Source organism: Nematostella vectensis, chromosome 3 (genome assembly GCF_932526225.1).
Source record: "Nematostella vectensis chromosome 3, jaNemVect1.1, whole genome shotgun sequence".
Classification (NCBI taxonomy): Eukaryota; Metazoa; Cnidaria; class Anthozoa; order Actiniaria; family Edwardsiidae; genus Nematostella; species Nematostella vectensis.
Window position 1 is genome coordinate 3,933,882 of NC_064036.1, and position 13,693 is coordinate 3,947,574.

Genomic DNA, 13,693 nt, shown 5'->3' on the forward strand with positions numbered 1-13,693 from the left:
CCATAAGAGTAGTGCCCAGTTCTAGGTCTGGCGCGAAGTCTATTTTTGTCGTAATTCGGTAAAGTAAAACCTACCCTTATATTTCCTTTTTTTATTTTTTGGACTTTGCTATATATATGCCAAGGTTTCCTAATTCGACTTGAGAGATTTTGGCTTATATTCGGTCAAAATTATGTTGCTGTTTGGTATTATATGATTTGTAGCCTGTTGTCTATGGTCTTTGTGGTGTGGCTCTAAAAGAGGGAAAGTATAGGACAAGTCTTGGGCAACAAGCGAGGTTTATGTTAATATTCAGGTGTGCATTTTATTTAATATACAATTCTCTACAGTGACAATAAACCGCATCAAACGAGTTTCTTTACATATCCAATCTATCACTGCTCGTGGACGCAAACCACAGGATTTGTTGGGGGGGGGGGGGCAGTCATATGTATCATATGAAAAAAAGGATAGGTCCTTCAATGACCACTTTTAGGTGAAAGGGGGGGTTGCGCGCATATTCTCCGCATCCCCTGGGTACGCGCCGGCAATCGTCAAAATAAGTGGGGCCATCATCTCCCCCACCCCCACCCCTATCGTGCGCTGCGTGCATATAGTTTAGGTAGACCATCATGCGTTGCGATCCTAGTAGTTCAGGTAGACCATCAAACGTTGCAATCCTAGTAGTTCAGGTAGACCATCATGCGTTGCGATCCTAGTAGTTTAGATAGACCATCATGCGTTGCGATCCCAGTAGTTCAGGTAGACAATCATGCGTTGCGCTCTTGGAAAGTTGAGTAGACCATAAGGCGTTGGGCCCTTAGTAGTTCGGAACCATCATGCGTTGCGCTCCTGGAAAGTTGAGTAGACCATAAGGCGTTGGGTCATCATGCGTTGCGAGCCTAGTTGTTTGGATTGGTCGCGTCTCTCTTTCCCGATTAAACATGCCATATTCAAGATATGAATATTATTAACTCGTTCACTGGATAAGTATGTAACCGAACGCCTTCTGAGACACATCCCCGAGATCACCGCCATTACGAGCCTCGTTTCCACAAGAATTGTTCTTATCCATACCGTAGAAGTCCCCGGATGTACCAAAGCCTAGCCGAGAGTTGGACGTGCCATTGCATGCGTTCTTAAAGCCGATAATACCGATGCGAGTAGATGCCGCTGTTGGTAGTTGGGAGTCGTAGAGGTTGAAGCCTTGTAGCGTGCAGCCGGTCTGAAAAAAAAACAATAGAATGAAAGCATTTACCGTAATTGCTCGAATAAGCGCCTCCCCCGATTAAACGCCTAGCGAACGAAAAAGAAAAAAAGAACGCTAGAAAAGAAGCCATACGCGATAAAAGGGTAATGAAAACTGGCAGTATTATCCGCTTTATTCATCACACGATTTTGAAAGTGGTTTGCGAGCACAAGGCAACTATTACACGCTTACTTGTAAAGAAGATGAATCGAGAAGCCTTTTCCATTTCTCCACAGGCAACCCGGTAAGAATCTTCTGTCCACTTTTGATGACGTCATACAGGGATGATGCGGTGTGGTCTACCCTTGTCCAGCGCGTGATTGCGTTGTTCGTCATTCCAAGGCACAGCGCATTGAACGGCGTTCCCCAGTATGTTGACAGCTTGGTCTCCCGCTTATCCAAACTTAGTCCGTCGTTTTCATTGTAAACTTGCTTGCTTGTCCACAAAGGGGAGTTGTACGTAAACGTTTGCTACCGAGTGACAAATGTATTGTTATTATTGATAGAAAGGTAATTGAACGCAGGTTATACAACTTTAAGAACCATTAGTTTTTAAGAAAGCCCATTTTGTATTTCAATACAATTTGGCCGTAAAAAAATAATTAAAATGAATATTTATTATTATTTATTACCACCCCTGTTAGCACAACATCTTCTGACAATCTTCAACAAGCTCTATTATTTCTCGAGTATTTTCTAGTCGGCAAAGGGGGGGAGGGGGGGGGGGACGAGGGGAAATACCTTTCTGGTTGAGGCACGATTAACTCACCATTGAGCCGTCTATTTTCATGACCAGCGTCCATCCTCCCCCTCCACATCCGGGGATGTCCTCCATGTGACAGTAAACACGTGTACGCGTGGATCTGGGCGGCAACTTGATATCGTACGCGCCATTCGCGGTCGCCCTGTGTCAAAATTTGACGCGTACGTTTATTTCTAGCAAAGTCCAAAGTCGTGGCTAGTCTGAGAAGCCACTCGCTCGAAGGCGAACATGAGCGGTTACCAAGCAAGCTAATTCATGGCAAAAACTCGTTCCAAAACAATTAGCAACGATATCGGGGATATAACATGTTTATCGTGAAAGGTTATGCTGTAGAAGACAAAGAAACAGTTGGCAAATGATAGGCATTTTCAATAACTCACCCGTCCGTGTTGTAAGCGTCACGGCACGATCGAGGTAAGTATCGACTGCCTGGATCTACAACAAGCATAAGAAGACTTATATATTATAACGGGTACCCTGTGGTTAAATTCATAAATCATGATTCCACTATCACGGGCTGGTTTAGAGGTATAAATGGTTTCTCTGACTAATCTTTCAGTCATGCTATTTGAGAAGATGTGTGTGAGAAAAAGCAATAAAACTGGCGGGAAACCGGTAGAACTAACCCGTGCTTGGTGAGCAGGCGGTCTGCCCTGGGCAGCGGCAATCACATTGGTGGTCGGGATGGACATAATTCAGTGTTTTGTTCTTGGTTATAGGCTGTGGCGTGAAAAGATAGGAGAAATACTTAGATCGCGATCTCGAATGAAAGTTGTATAAGAATATAAATAGTAATGAATAGGACAATGGTAAATGCGATAAAAGGTGTGCACATATGTAAGTATTTTTTTAAATAAAAAAATGAGATAAATGACGGGAATCGATCTCCCTACTTGCGGCTCGGATGCTTAAGTACGATAGGTCGCAAGATTCGCCATGGGATCAAAGGCTTTTCGCAATTGAGGACTCACGAACATGGACTCCTTTAGGATCGAAACCGGAATTAATTTTGTGGTGGAAGGAGAACCGGAGAACTAGGATGAAACCCCCCGAAGCAAGGGCGAGAACCAAAACAAACTCACGTTGGAACCGGAACCGGAACCGGAATCGAACCCGAAACCCCTGCACCACCTAAGTCCAGAAATATATTCTTACTTGCTGCTGTTGACGGTGGCATATGATGAACTTTGTGTTGGCATTTCTGATTGGCTGCGCTCTGGTGACGCGCGGTGCATCATGGGCCACGGATAGGTTTAACTACCCACATGCATCATATATATCGATTAAAACTGATTTGAAAATTTTTCGACAAATTGGCTTCTAGCCAGATGTGGGCTCATAGAATTAAGCGCTTTTTCGAATAAATTCAATTTTAAGCCGGTTTGTTTTTCAGGGATATTTATGTTTGTATCTGTGGATAATTGCGACAGGTTTTTGAAATGTCGGCTCATCATTCGATAACGGTGATAGCAGACCTGTCCGAGAGAACAAATAGAACCAGAACCTTATATTGCATTCACGTTAATCTATAAATCCATTAGATCTTTTATTTCTTAAGATTAATCGACTGTTCTGAAAATGAAAGGCAACTTCAAACATTTGGTGAAGCTAGTTCGCAGAGAAACCGAACTTTATTGAGAACTGCAAAACAACAGCTAAATGTGCAGGCAGTTTTGACTCAGTCCTTTCGGTGAACAAAGTAATTATCTATAATAAGTATGAGAAAGTATAATAAAATATATATCAATTTAAAATAAGAGAATCTTACTCTGAGTTGGTGGAATACGACATCTTTGCTGTGTCTTAGCATAAATTCGCCATCGGTGTTACGGCGTAACCCATGGTCATTCAACTCGCACACCCCAGAAACACGATCAAAATTGTACGAGACGCATTTGGTCATATCTTGACAGAGCATTGTACACTGGATCCATTCTCGACGAGAGCTATAGCTCTCTAATACATGTCCTGGTAAATACCGGTCCATCAGGGTGAAACCAGTGAAACCATTTACTCGTTCCCAAATAACCAGTACCAAGACGACGATTCCAAGCAATATTTTAATATGCATTTTCGCTCTGGCAAGCTTAAGTCCTTTCGTGCAGGTTTTATCTTGCACCTCTTGTTTTTCTAATGTTCTTTCTAGCTATCTCTTCGTGATTAATAGTCGAGGCTATCGGTGGGCTGTCGTATTAAAAGCGTACAGTACAATAGGTAGATCCGGTTATAATGGCGGGAAAATCGCACATCGCCGCTTTCGTCAGGTCTCTTCTAAGCTAACACTGATAATGGAAAGAAGACAAATATTTGAGTCTGCATGAAAATGAAACCGCTACCATTGATTTTCTTTAGAGTATAATGCAGTTAAAAGGTTTAACTTGATTGCTTTCTTTTACCAAAATGAGGAATTATATGTAGTATAGTTACTCTATCTTCAAAAGAAATAAACGAAATATTTTTTCTTCTTACATTATGTAAAACAAATTTTTTTTCTTACTAGCAGTTTATTCGGTTTTCCTCTTTAATTAAAAGAGGTCGATTTGTGGGTTTTGTAAACTGCAGAACAGTTTAAAACGTTTTGGGCTTTCTCTTTAGATTTTATCTAATTAATAAAAGCATCTTTTGTGAAAAACCATCTAGAAAAACGTCATTTACTAAAAAAAATATATATTCATCATTGGAATAGTGTTTTTCAAGTACTACGGTACCGACTTTAGTTCCCCTGGCTGAAGGCTTGTCTGTTGAGGAGATTTACGAGTTCACATTTTCTACTTTCATTATTGCTTTTCACTGGTGATTGCTAATGAAGTTAGCACAGGTGGACAAATCTGCCAAAGTATGGTAAATATATCTTTAGAACACTTCACTTGTGAGTCACGAATGCTCGACAAAAATCAGTAGACCAATGATTCATTTACTGACACACGAGAAGACTATGTTGGATGTAATAATTGCTACTTGAACTCACAAGTACAGAACCTTATATTCGTTCGTTGACTTAGAATGACAAAAAGCGACAAAAATTGGCTTTTAGTTTTTCTGTTTAAGTAATCAATTCGGCCATTGGTAAAATACATTTAGCAAAAGCTGTCTAAAGTGTAGTGTAATTGGACCATGTTTAAAAATCTCAGTGACTCAGCCACTTTATCACAATTAGGTTTCTGTTTCAAGTTACACGTTTTTTTTATAACAATGAAGCCCCCTTTGCGCACCGGGAGTTATTCCGCCTTTGCGCACCGTGAGTTATTCCGTCTTTGCGCATCATGAGTTATTCCGCCTTTGCGCACCGGGAGTTATTCCGTCTTTGCGCATCATGAGTTATTCCGCCTTTGCGCATCATGAGTTATTCCGCCTTTGCGCACCGGGAGTTATTCCGCCTTTGCGCACCGTGAAATATTCCGCCTTTGCGCACCGGGAGTTATTCCGTCTTTGCGCATCATGAGTTACTCCGTCTTTGCGCATCGTGAGTTATTCCGCCTTTGCGCACCGGGAGTTATTCCGCCTTTGCGCACCGGGAGTTATTCCGTCTTTGCGCATCATGAGTTATTCCGCCTTTGCGCACCGGGAGTTATTCCGCCTTTGTGCACCGTGAGTTATTCCGCCTTTGCGCACCGTGAGGTATTCCGCCTTTGCGCACCGTGAGTTATTTCGCCTTTGCGCGCCATGAGTTACTGAGCCTTTGCGCATCGTGATTAATACAGTAAGGTATTAAGCCTTTGCAAAACCGTGAGTTATCGAGTCTTTGCGCACCGTGAAGTATTGTCTTCGCGCACCGTGAAGTATTGAGACTTTGCGCACCGTGAGGTATTGAGCTTTTGTGGACATGGTGAGTTTTTAAGACCTTGTACACAATGAGCTTCGTTCTCTTTGGCTGAGGTTTTGAGCCGCGCCATGAGCTATTTAGCTAATGGGCATACAATTCCAAGTGAGATTATTCACACATATTATGAGCCTTATGTGAGGTGCAATTAGAGGAAAGTTGAAGTGAAATATTCCTTGAACAAACCCCTAACCATTCGAGAACAAACATTTTTAGATAATCAGGTGGAAAAAGTAAAAGGTGGGGGAAAGTACAAAACCTAAAGAATAAAAATTGTGTATTCGTCAAAACTAATTTGGTATTTGAAAATAAACTAGCTTTCTTTGTTATGCTAATAAATAACTTTCTGCTTTGATATCACAAACTTATGAAACAGTTTTACGACCAAGAATAATCGAGTTCTAATCAAATCACATGCTCCGTCAAACCAGGGAAGTGTACACTTATATTAAACTCGTTCCAATAACGCAGCGGAAACAATCATTTCACTTTGTCAAAATCAAAAGTTAACAAACAAGTTCTGCCATAGAAACACACCTCATAAATTATTAACAAGTTGCATTCACTAAAACAATATATAGGGATCTGATAATAATAGTTATTAAATATTGATAAAGCTTACAGGAGTGTTGTATTTATTTTCTTGTTAAAAAGGCGTTATTTTGACGTGTTTCATTCCGCTTCTAATAACGCGTCTTTTATTCTTGAAGTTTGGCCTTTCATGGTACCAAGAGGACTATTTTGAATACAAAAGATGGTACGTATATATTTGTCTTGTTTGCAGCAAAGAGAAGCAGCAGCAAAGTCTATAAGTCTTTCAAGATACAATTAAGAGAAGAATCTAATAAAAGTCTGGTTTATTGAAAGTTAGGGCCTTAAATAAAATGATTCAGTTTAGGAGTAGTAAGCGGCCAAAAATTAACAAGATAAAATTAAGAGTAGGAGAATGTAATACAAGTCTCGTTTATTTAAAGTTTGGATCTTAGATCAAAGATATTCGTTTTTTCTGACACTATCAACAGTGTTAGATATGCGACAAAAATGCCATAAAAAGCCTCGCCAGCCAACACCTCCCAATTTCAACGCAGATGTGTTTACACTTTGATGCATTTTTCAATTTTAGCTCCGGTTTTACTAGATAATTCTCATAATTCTTTGCTCTGTGGTCGCGTTTTCTACAAAAGGAAATGTTGGAACTGATGAACCCGGTGGAAATGGTGAGTATTGAGCTTGAATGGAAGGGGCAAAATCTAAAGCAAGAACTCTTGTTCAACTTCTGGTAACAGTGGAACCACAATACTGTATAATGATGAAATTCGAGATAACAATAAACGTGCCCAGTCTAAGGCACAATTTGTTACAGTAAAATGTAAAATCTGTCGTTATCAGAGGAAATATTCGGATACTAAAACCCATGATGTTGTCCCATTGTATCGTATTTTGCTTTCTAAAATTTCTTATTTGATGTCCACCAGACCCCGTGCACGCCCCCGACTCTACTCCAGCCCTTGCAAGGCTTGCAGATAAGTTCTACGAAGAACGTTTTGAGAGGGTAGTTTCTTTGCCGGCCGATAAATCAATCATAAGACCATCATTATTACCATTTTATAGCAAGATTCTACAGGAGGAATCTGAAGTCTCTTGTTACAAAAACTGTATCGTCAGAAAAGTAACATTCTTCCGACCGACAGAGGCCGGGGATTACCAGTTCGGATTGAGATGCAACGAAGCATGTATTTTGTCAATAAGCCAGGAGGGAAACTATACTAACTTGACTACCATCAACACTGCTAATTCGACGAATGGCCAGTCAATTCAGTGAGTTCTAGTACTACTATCATAATTTTGGAAGTCTTTTCTATTCGCTTTTGGTTTCTGGGACTTTAGCATCTGAATATTTGTAGTCCATAGGTGAAATACATCGGCTTTATTCCATTTTTTGAAACATGTTGACATTTTTCGATATCATTTAACCCATTTTTTTACGCAAACTACCTTGTGCTCAAATTCTAAAAACCGTTCATAACGCACAAATTCACAAAAGGCTTTTAAAAATGAAAACATTTGCTTTAAAAAGACTTCATCCGAATATTTCTTATGACGTAAAACAAAGCCGTTAAAAAAGCACTGCGGGTCAGCATTTTTCGAAAAAAGCGTTGTTATTATACTAGGTTTATTATTATTTCTAGGGTCTCGGTCTCAAACTCATCAGGGTTGCCTCTGCCAGGCCGCTCTGTCAATCCTGAATACGCGCACACCCCTATTCCCCCTTGGACAATCCTGAGTACGCGCACATCCCTATTCCCCCTTGGACAATCCTGGGTACGCGCACATTCCTATTCCCCCTTAGGAATCCTGGGTACGCGCACACCCCTATTCCCCCTTAGGAATCCTTGGTACGCACACATCCCTATTCCCCCTTGGACAATCCTGGGTACGCGCACATCCCTATTCCCCCTTGGACAATCCTGGGTACGCGCACATCCCTATTCCCCCTTAGACAATCCTGGGTACGCGCACACCCCTATTCCCCCTTGGACAATCCTGGGTACGCGCACACCCCTAATCCCCCTTGGACAATCCTGGGTACGCGCACATCCCTATTCCCCCTTAGACAATCCTGGGTACGCGCGCATCCCTATTCCCCCTTAGACAATCCTGTGTACGCGCCTATGGCTTTTCGCAATCAATGTCTCTATGCTACCATGGATGAAGTGTGCTTATTGTTAGGCTAACAATAAAACGGGGTTCTGGCATGCGTTGAAGTGCACGTGCCGTCGATTTTGAAAATAGGATCAGATATGGTTATTCTTTAATCCTCCGTCTATAAAACTTGACTTTTGATTTCAGCTGGACTAATTGGCTATTTGTGCAAGGTCTTCGAAAGTTTACCGAATCCACCATAAAAGTTGTTGGCTTGAAAAAAGCTGGGATAGGCCCTTCAAATCTCGCTGCTTTGGCCAAAACAAAGGAAGATGGTAAGTGTTACAGTAATACCATGAACATAAACCAGGGGCGTAGCCAGGGGGTGGCCCAGGGGGCCCGCCCCCCCCCCCTTCTAGCAGCCAAGAATACAGTAAATGTATGAGACATCTAAAATACAGGAAAAATGCCTTGAAAGGGCCTTTTGAGCCCCTTCATGTTAAAAATCCTGGCTACGCTGCTTTAAACATTTCACATGGCCGCACGTATATCAGTTTGTTGAAGGAGATTCCGATATTTACACGCTTATGTTGACTGTGTTTGAATCTTGTAACACCTAGCTCGATATTAACACGTTTATTGTGTTTGGATCTTGTAACACCTTGCACGATATTAACACATTTATTGTGTTTGGATCTTGTAACACCTTGCACGATATTAACACATTCATTGTGTTTGGATCTTGTAACACCTTGCACGATATTAACACATTTATTGTGTTTGGATCTTGTAACACCTTGCACGATATTAACACATTCATTGTGTTTGGATCTTGTAACACCTTGCACGATATTAACACATTTATTGTGTTTGGATCTTGTAACACCTTGCACGATATTAACACATTCATTGTGTTTGGATCTTGTAACACCTTGCACGATATTAACACATTTATTGTGTTTGGATCTTGTAACACCTTGCACGATATTAACACATTTATTGTGTTTGGATCTTGTAACACCTTGCACGATATTAACACATTTATTGTGTTTGGATCTTGTAACACCTTGCACGATATTAACACATTTATTGTGTTTGGATCTTGTAACACCTAGCTCGATATTAACACATTTATTGTGTTTGAATATTGTAGAACCAAGCGCTCCTACCGATAACATGGTCGTCCAAGACATGTTCAACACTTCCACCATCATCGTACAGTGGCGCCAAGTGCCCCGCCTACACCGCAATGGGATCATACGAGGCTACAGGCTGGAGTACGTGCAAGTCAAGCCCAGCGGGAAGTTCACCCCCAAGGTGCTTTTTCCCCTCCTAATGTCCATGAGATGGTTCTACAGGCCTTGGAACCCTCCACGACATATTCTTTTAGCTTGTCCGCGTTTACATTGGTCGGAATAGGCGTAGCTGACGTAAAACTCGGGGGTGAGTTAATTAAGACATTGTATTGTATTTTTACCGTCCACAACTATCATCTCCATAACCACAGTCAACATCAATATAATGTTCTTCGCCATGTTATCAACCGCCGCCACCCAAATATCATCACGAGCCCCACAATCACCTGCCAATTATCCCACCATCATCATCACATACACCAGTACCTCTCTCTGCCTTCATGATGGCAATGATAAAGTAAAGGTCTGGTGAAGGAATCACCATCAATTACCATCATTAACACCGCAAAATATACCATCACGAACCCCACAAACACTCACCAATCATCATCAGCACCGGCACCATGCGATATTTTACATAGAACGTGTTCGGCACATGTAAGAAAATTGCGTCTACCCGAACCAAAACAAATAATGACTGGGGCTCTTTCTCCCTTCTCCCCTATTCCCCCTTCCAGAAATTTTTCTATCTACAGCCTTGATCATCATGATGAAGATTATCACTTCAAAACCGGTCAAATTCACCATTTTCTCCTTGTTTATCTGTAACAACAACAAAAAAAACATTCAGCCTACAAATTGCATACCAACTAAAAGGTCCTTATTACAGTTATTATAGACATAGATCATTGCTATGATCATTACTGACCTGAACACTCGCATTCCCAGCAACATGTAAGTGCCCCAAGGAACTGCAAACGAACTGGTGGACAATCCCTCCGTACCTGATAGCCGACGAAGGCAGCGTCAAACTTAGCGGGATCTTTGGACCGCTTGCCGTACAGATCTTAGACTATGCTTGCGGGCTTTGCACCAACGGGCATAACAAGGCCATGGTACACTTCCACACGTCAGGTCTCGGCCGGCCCGCACAAAAAAGCTCGCAACTCGACGTCATCAAGGATATTGATGACATCACAGACATCAGTTTCCCGATCCCTGGTCATAATGAAGAATTAAGTTTATGGAGAAATACGTTTACTTGCCTCTAGTGCATTCCCCGGGTATCGCCTTTATCGTACACAAGCATAACGCCGGCCAACAACAAGCCGATGCCATGTAGAGCTCTATACTCGCGTGTTGGCCCGTTACTGCGCTCTTCGTCTTGATGTGTTACATCGTTGGCGTGATTTTGTGGTTTACGGTGAGTCATATTCTATCTTGCATTGGCATGGCTCGTAGTAGCCGATCAAGGGGAAGGTTTAGGGGAGTTAAACTCTTACCCCCCCCCCCCCCCTCCCTCTAGGGCTGTTCGGGAAAGGTTTATGTCCAAAAAATGCCATGCAGAATGTTTCTCTTGGGTACATGACCATCCATCGTTTTTTGCTTCATTCTTTTTAAATATGAGAATAGAGGAGTTTGAGGTTCAGCCCTAGTCATAGCCTAACTTTCCCTCGTTCTGTCTATTATCTCAGATAGTATTTGTGTCTATATGCGAGACAGAAAACCAAATGCAACAGAATCATACTCCCCATCTCCCCCGCCTTTGTCATCTCCCTTTAGGCGAAAAGCTAGATCGCGCCCCTGAAATCTGCTTGCTCGTCTCGTCAGCGTATACTTGACGGGCTTTCCTGACCTAGCTATTATTGTGCAATTACACCAGCCACAGAAAACTGGTAACAATATTCGAATATGGAATGGATTGACCTTATTTGCATCGAAAACCCAGCGCTCACACTTTGCATCTGTCACTTAACACAGGAAAACCAATCTAATGCGGAGCAGTTCCCGCCAACCTTTGTCACGTGACGTGGATCCTGGGAAGGAGCCTGGTTCAGTTTCATCACCATGACGACCGTTGGGTGAGATTGTGTTTTGTGTGGCAGTACAATTCATCCATTATATAAAAGCAAACATCTGGCCAGGTTATGAGTCTGTGCAAATTTTTATTATCATCATAATCATCATCATCATTCTTCTTATTATTATTTTTATTTTGAATTTAATGTAAATTAGCATTATTTTTATTTATTTGATAAACGCCGCTTCTGATCATTTCTTCATATATTTTTCAAATATATATATATGGGGGGGGGGGGGAAAGGAACACGTGCCTATAGTGGCCCGCCCCCTGCTAACGGCCGTGAAGGCTTTTTTAGATAGCACGATTTAGTCTTATACAACTTGCCTACATGACCTCTACAACTCGTCCAGACTAAGAACATATTCAGGAAAAGCGAGAGAAAAAAGCTCATATGTCCCTGGCTTATTGGGCTGATTCTCTTCCATATCAAACTCAGGATGTTTCATTTATGCTATAAAGTGTTTATAACGAACTCGTTTCCTTGATGAGAGAGCGCACGTTGTTATCCGAAAGTACCGCGCGCGCTTAGGCCAAAAATACAAGTAATAATTCCCATTCGATTCGTGAGATGCCGTAATAAAGTCATAGTTTAATTCTAGCATATGTAGGTAAAATCGTGCTGTCTAAATCAGCCTTTAGAAAATCGCCTGGGATCTTTGCCCGGGATCTGCATCAGAAAGCACATGCAAAAACACTTTTTTTCTTGACATTTCCACAGCTATGGCGACAGAGCGCCTCTGAGCAGCCCTGGAAGAGTAGTGGCATTTGCCTGGACGCTGATTGGCTTGGTTGTGCTGTCAATCTTTATGGGACAGATTACGTCATCCCTGACAACCAAAGTGGTTACCATGCTCTATGGCACAAATGTAAGTGTGGTCTTAGAAACACAACAGACAACGTCGCCTGTTATGCATTCTTTTACAATAACAAGGCTGTGATTAGTGTAAAGCTCCAAAGAATCATTCTATGAATACTTTTTTCTGTGACCTTGCCTTGTTGTAGCCGTTTAGCACCAAATTATTGCTCAATGACTTAAAAAACAACATTAGCGATAGGGTCATGGATTTTTCTCATGTTCATGCGCCGCGGCGCTGCGAACTCGTCCAGAATCTTTGTCGAATATAGAAGAGGAATTGATGGAATTTATATGCATAGCATATTTGTACCACAAGAAATAATCGGTTTTGTGAGAACGTCTAAAGAATTACAAATTTAATTTCCATTTCATTATTACTGGCATAAAAAAATTGTTGTATAACTAGCATATTGGTAATGAAATTAGTTTCTCATCGCATCTTGTTTGCATAGCATTGTGTGCTTTAAAATGGGTGGTGATTTAAGAGTCTGGTAAACAATCTGTTTCAGGTCAGCGCAATTGCGAACTCTACCGCAATATTCTTATATGTGTTAGTAGCAACATGCTTATATGTGTAAGTAGCAACATGCTTATATGTGTTAGTAGCAATATGCTTATATGTGTTAGTAGCAACATGCTTATATGTGTTAGTAGCAACATGCTTATATGTGTAAGTAGCAATATGCTTATATGTGTTAATAGCAACATGCTTATATGTGTTAGTAGCAATATGCTTATATGTGTTAGTAGCAACATGCTTATATGTGTTAGTAGCAACATGCTTATATGTGTAAGTAGCAACATGCTTATATGTGTTAGTAGCAACATGCTTATATGTGTTAGTAGCAACAATGTTTATATGTGTTAGTGGCAACATGTTTATATGTGTAAGTAGCAACATGCTTATATGTGTAAGTAGCAACATGCTTATATGTGTTAGTAGCAACATGCTTATATGTGTTAGTAGCAACATGCTTATATGTGTTAGTAGCAACAATGTTTATATGTGTTAGTGGCAACATGTTTATATGTGTAAGTAGCAACATGCTTATATGTGTAAGTAGCAACATGCTTATATGTGTTAGTAGCAACATGCTTATATGTGTTAGTAGCAACATGCTTATATGTTTTAGTAGCAACGGATACATACACAAAAAAATAAAA

The 13,693-nt window shown here is 41.1% G+C and overlaps 1 protein-coding gene and 1 long non-coding RNA gene across 3 annotated transcripts; one reads left to right on the forward strand and one right to left on the reverse strand.

Annotated features, from left to right (window-relative positions):
- Positions 1-284: 284 nt before the first annotated feature.
- Positions 285-4,800, reverse strand: LOC116619245. Its single transcript, XM_032383814.2, has 7 exons — positions 4,704-4,800; positions 3,760-4,273; positions 2,618-2,711; positions 2,372-2,426; positions 1,998-2,133; positions 1,421-1,699; positions 285-1,204 (listed from the first exon to the last, which is right to left on the reverse strand). The coding sequence occupies exons 2-7, from the start codon at positions 4,060-4,062 to the stop codon at positions 959-961; spliced, it is 1,113 nt and encodes a 370-aa protein (XP_032239705.2). The 5' UTR covers positions 4,063-4,273; positions 4,704-4,800; the 3' UTR covers positions 285-958.
- LOC116619247 lies at positions 4,725-7,929 on the forward strand. 2 transcript variants are annotated; one of them, XR_007307202.1, is made up of 4 exons: positions 4,725-4,832; positions 6,522-6,568; positions 6,935-7,028; positions 7,287-7,929. It is a non-coding gene; the product is annotated as an uncharacterized LOC116619247 (long non-coding RNA). The 2 variants fall into 2 exon arrangements; XR_007307201.1 differs by lacking the exon at positions 4,725-4,832 and having other exon boundaries at positions 6,417-6,568.
- The last annotated feature ends 5,764 nt before the right edge of the window (positions 7,930-13,693 follow it).

Bases quoted from the DNA above. Each gene is read 5' to 3' on its own strand.
- LOC116619245 (XM_032383814.2), bottom strand. From the start codon at position 4,062: ATGCATATTAAAATATTGCTTGGAATCGTCGTCTTGGTACTGGTTATT. The intron at 2,134-2,371 runs GTGAGTTATTGA...ATTTTGACACAG, and splicing joins GACGCTTACAACACGGACGG to GGCGACCGCGAATGGCGCGT. The intron at 1,205-1,420 runs GTAAGCGTGTAA...TTTTTTTTTCAG, and splicing joins TCGATTCATCTTCTTTACAA to ACCGGCTGCACGCTACAAGG.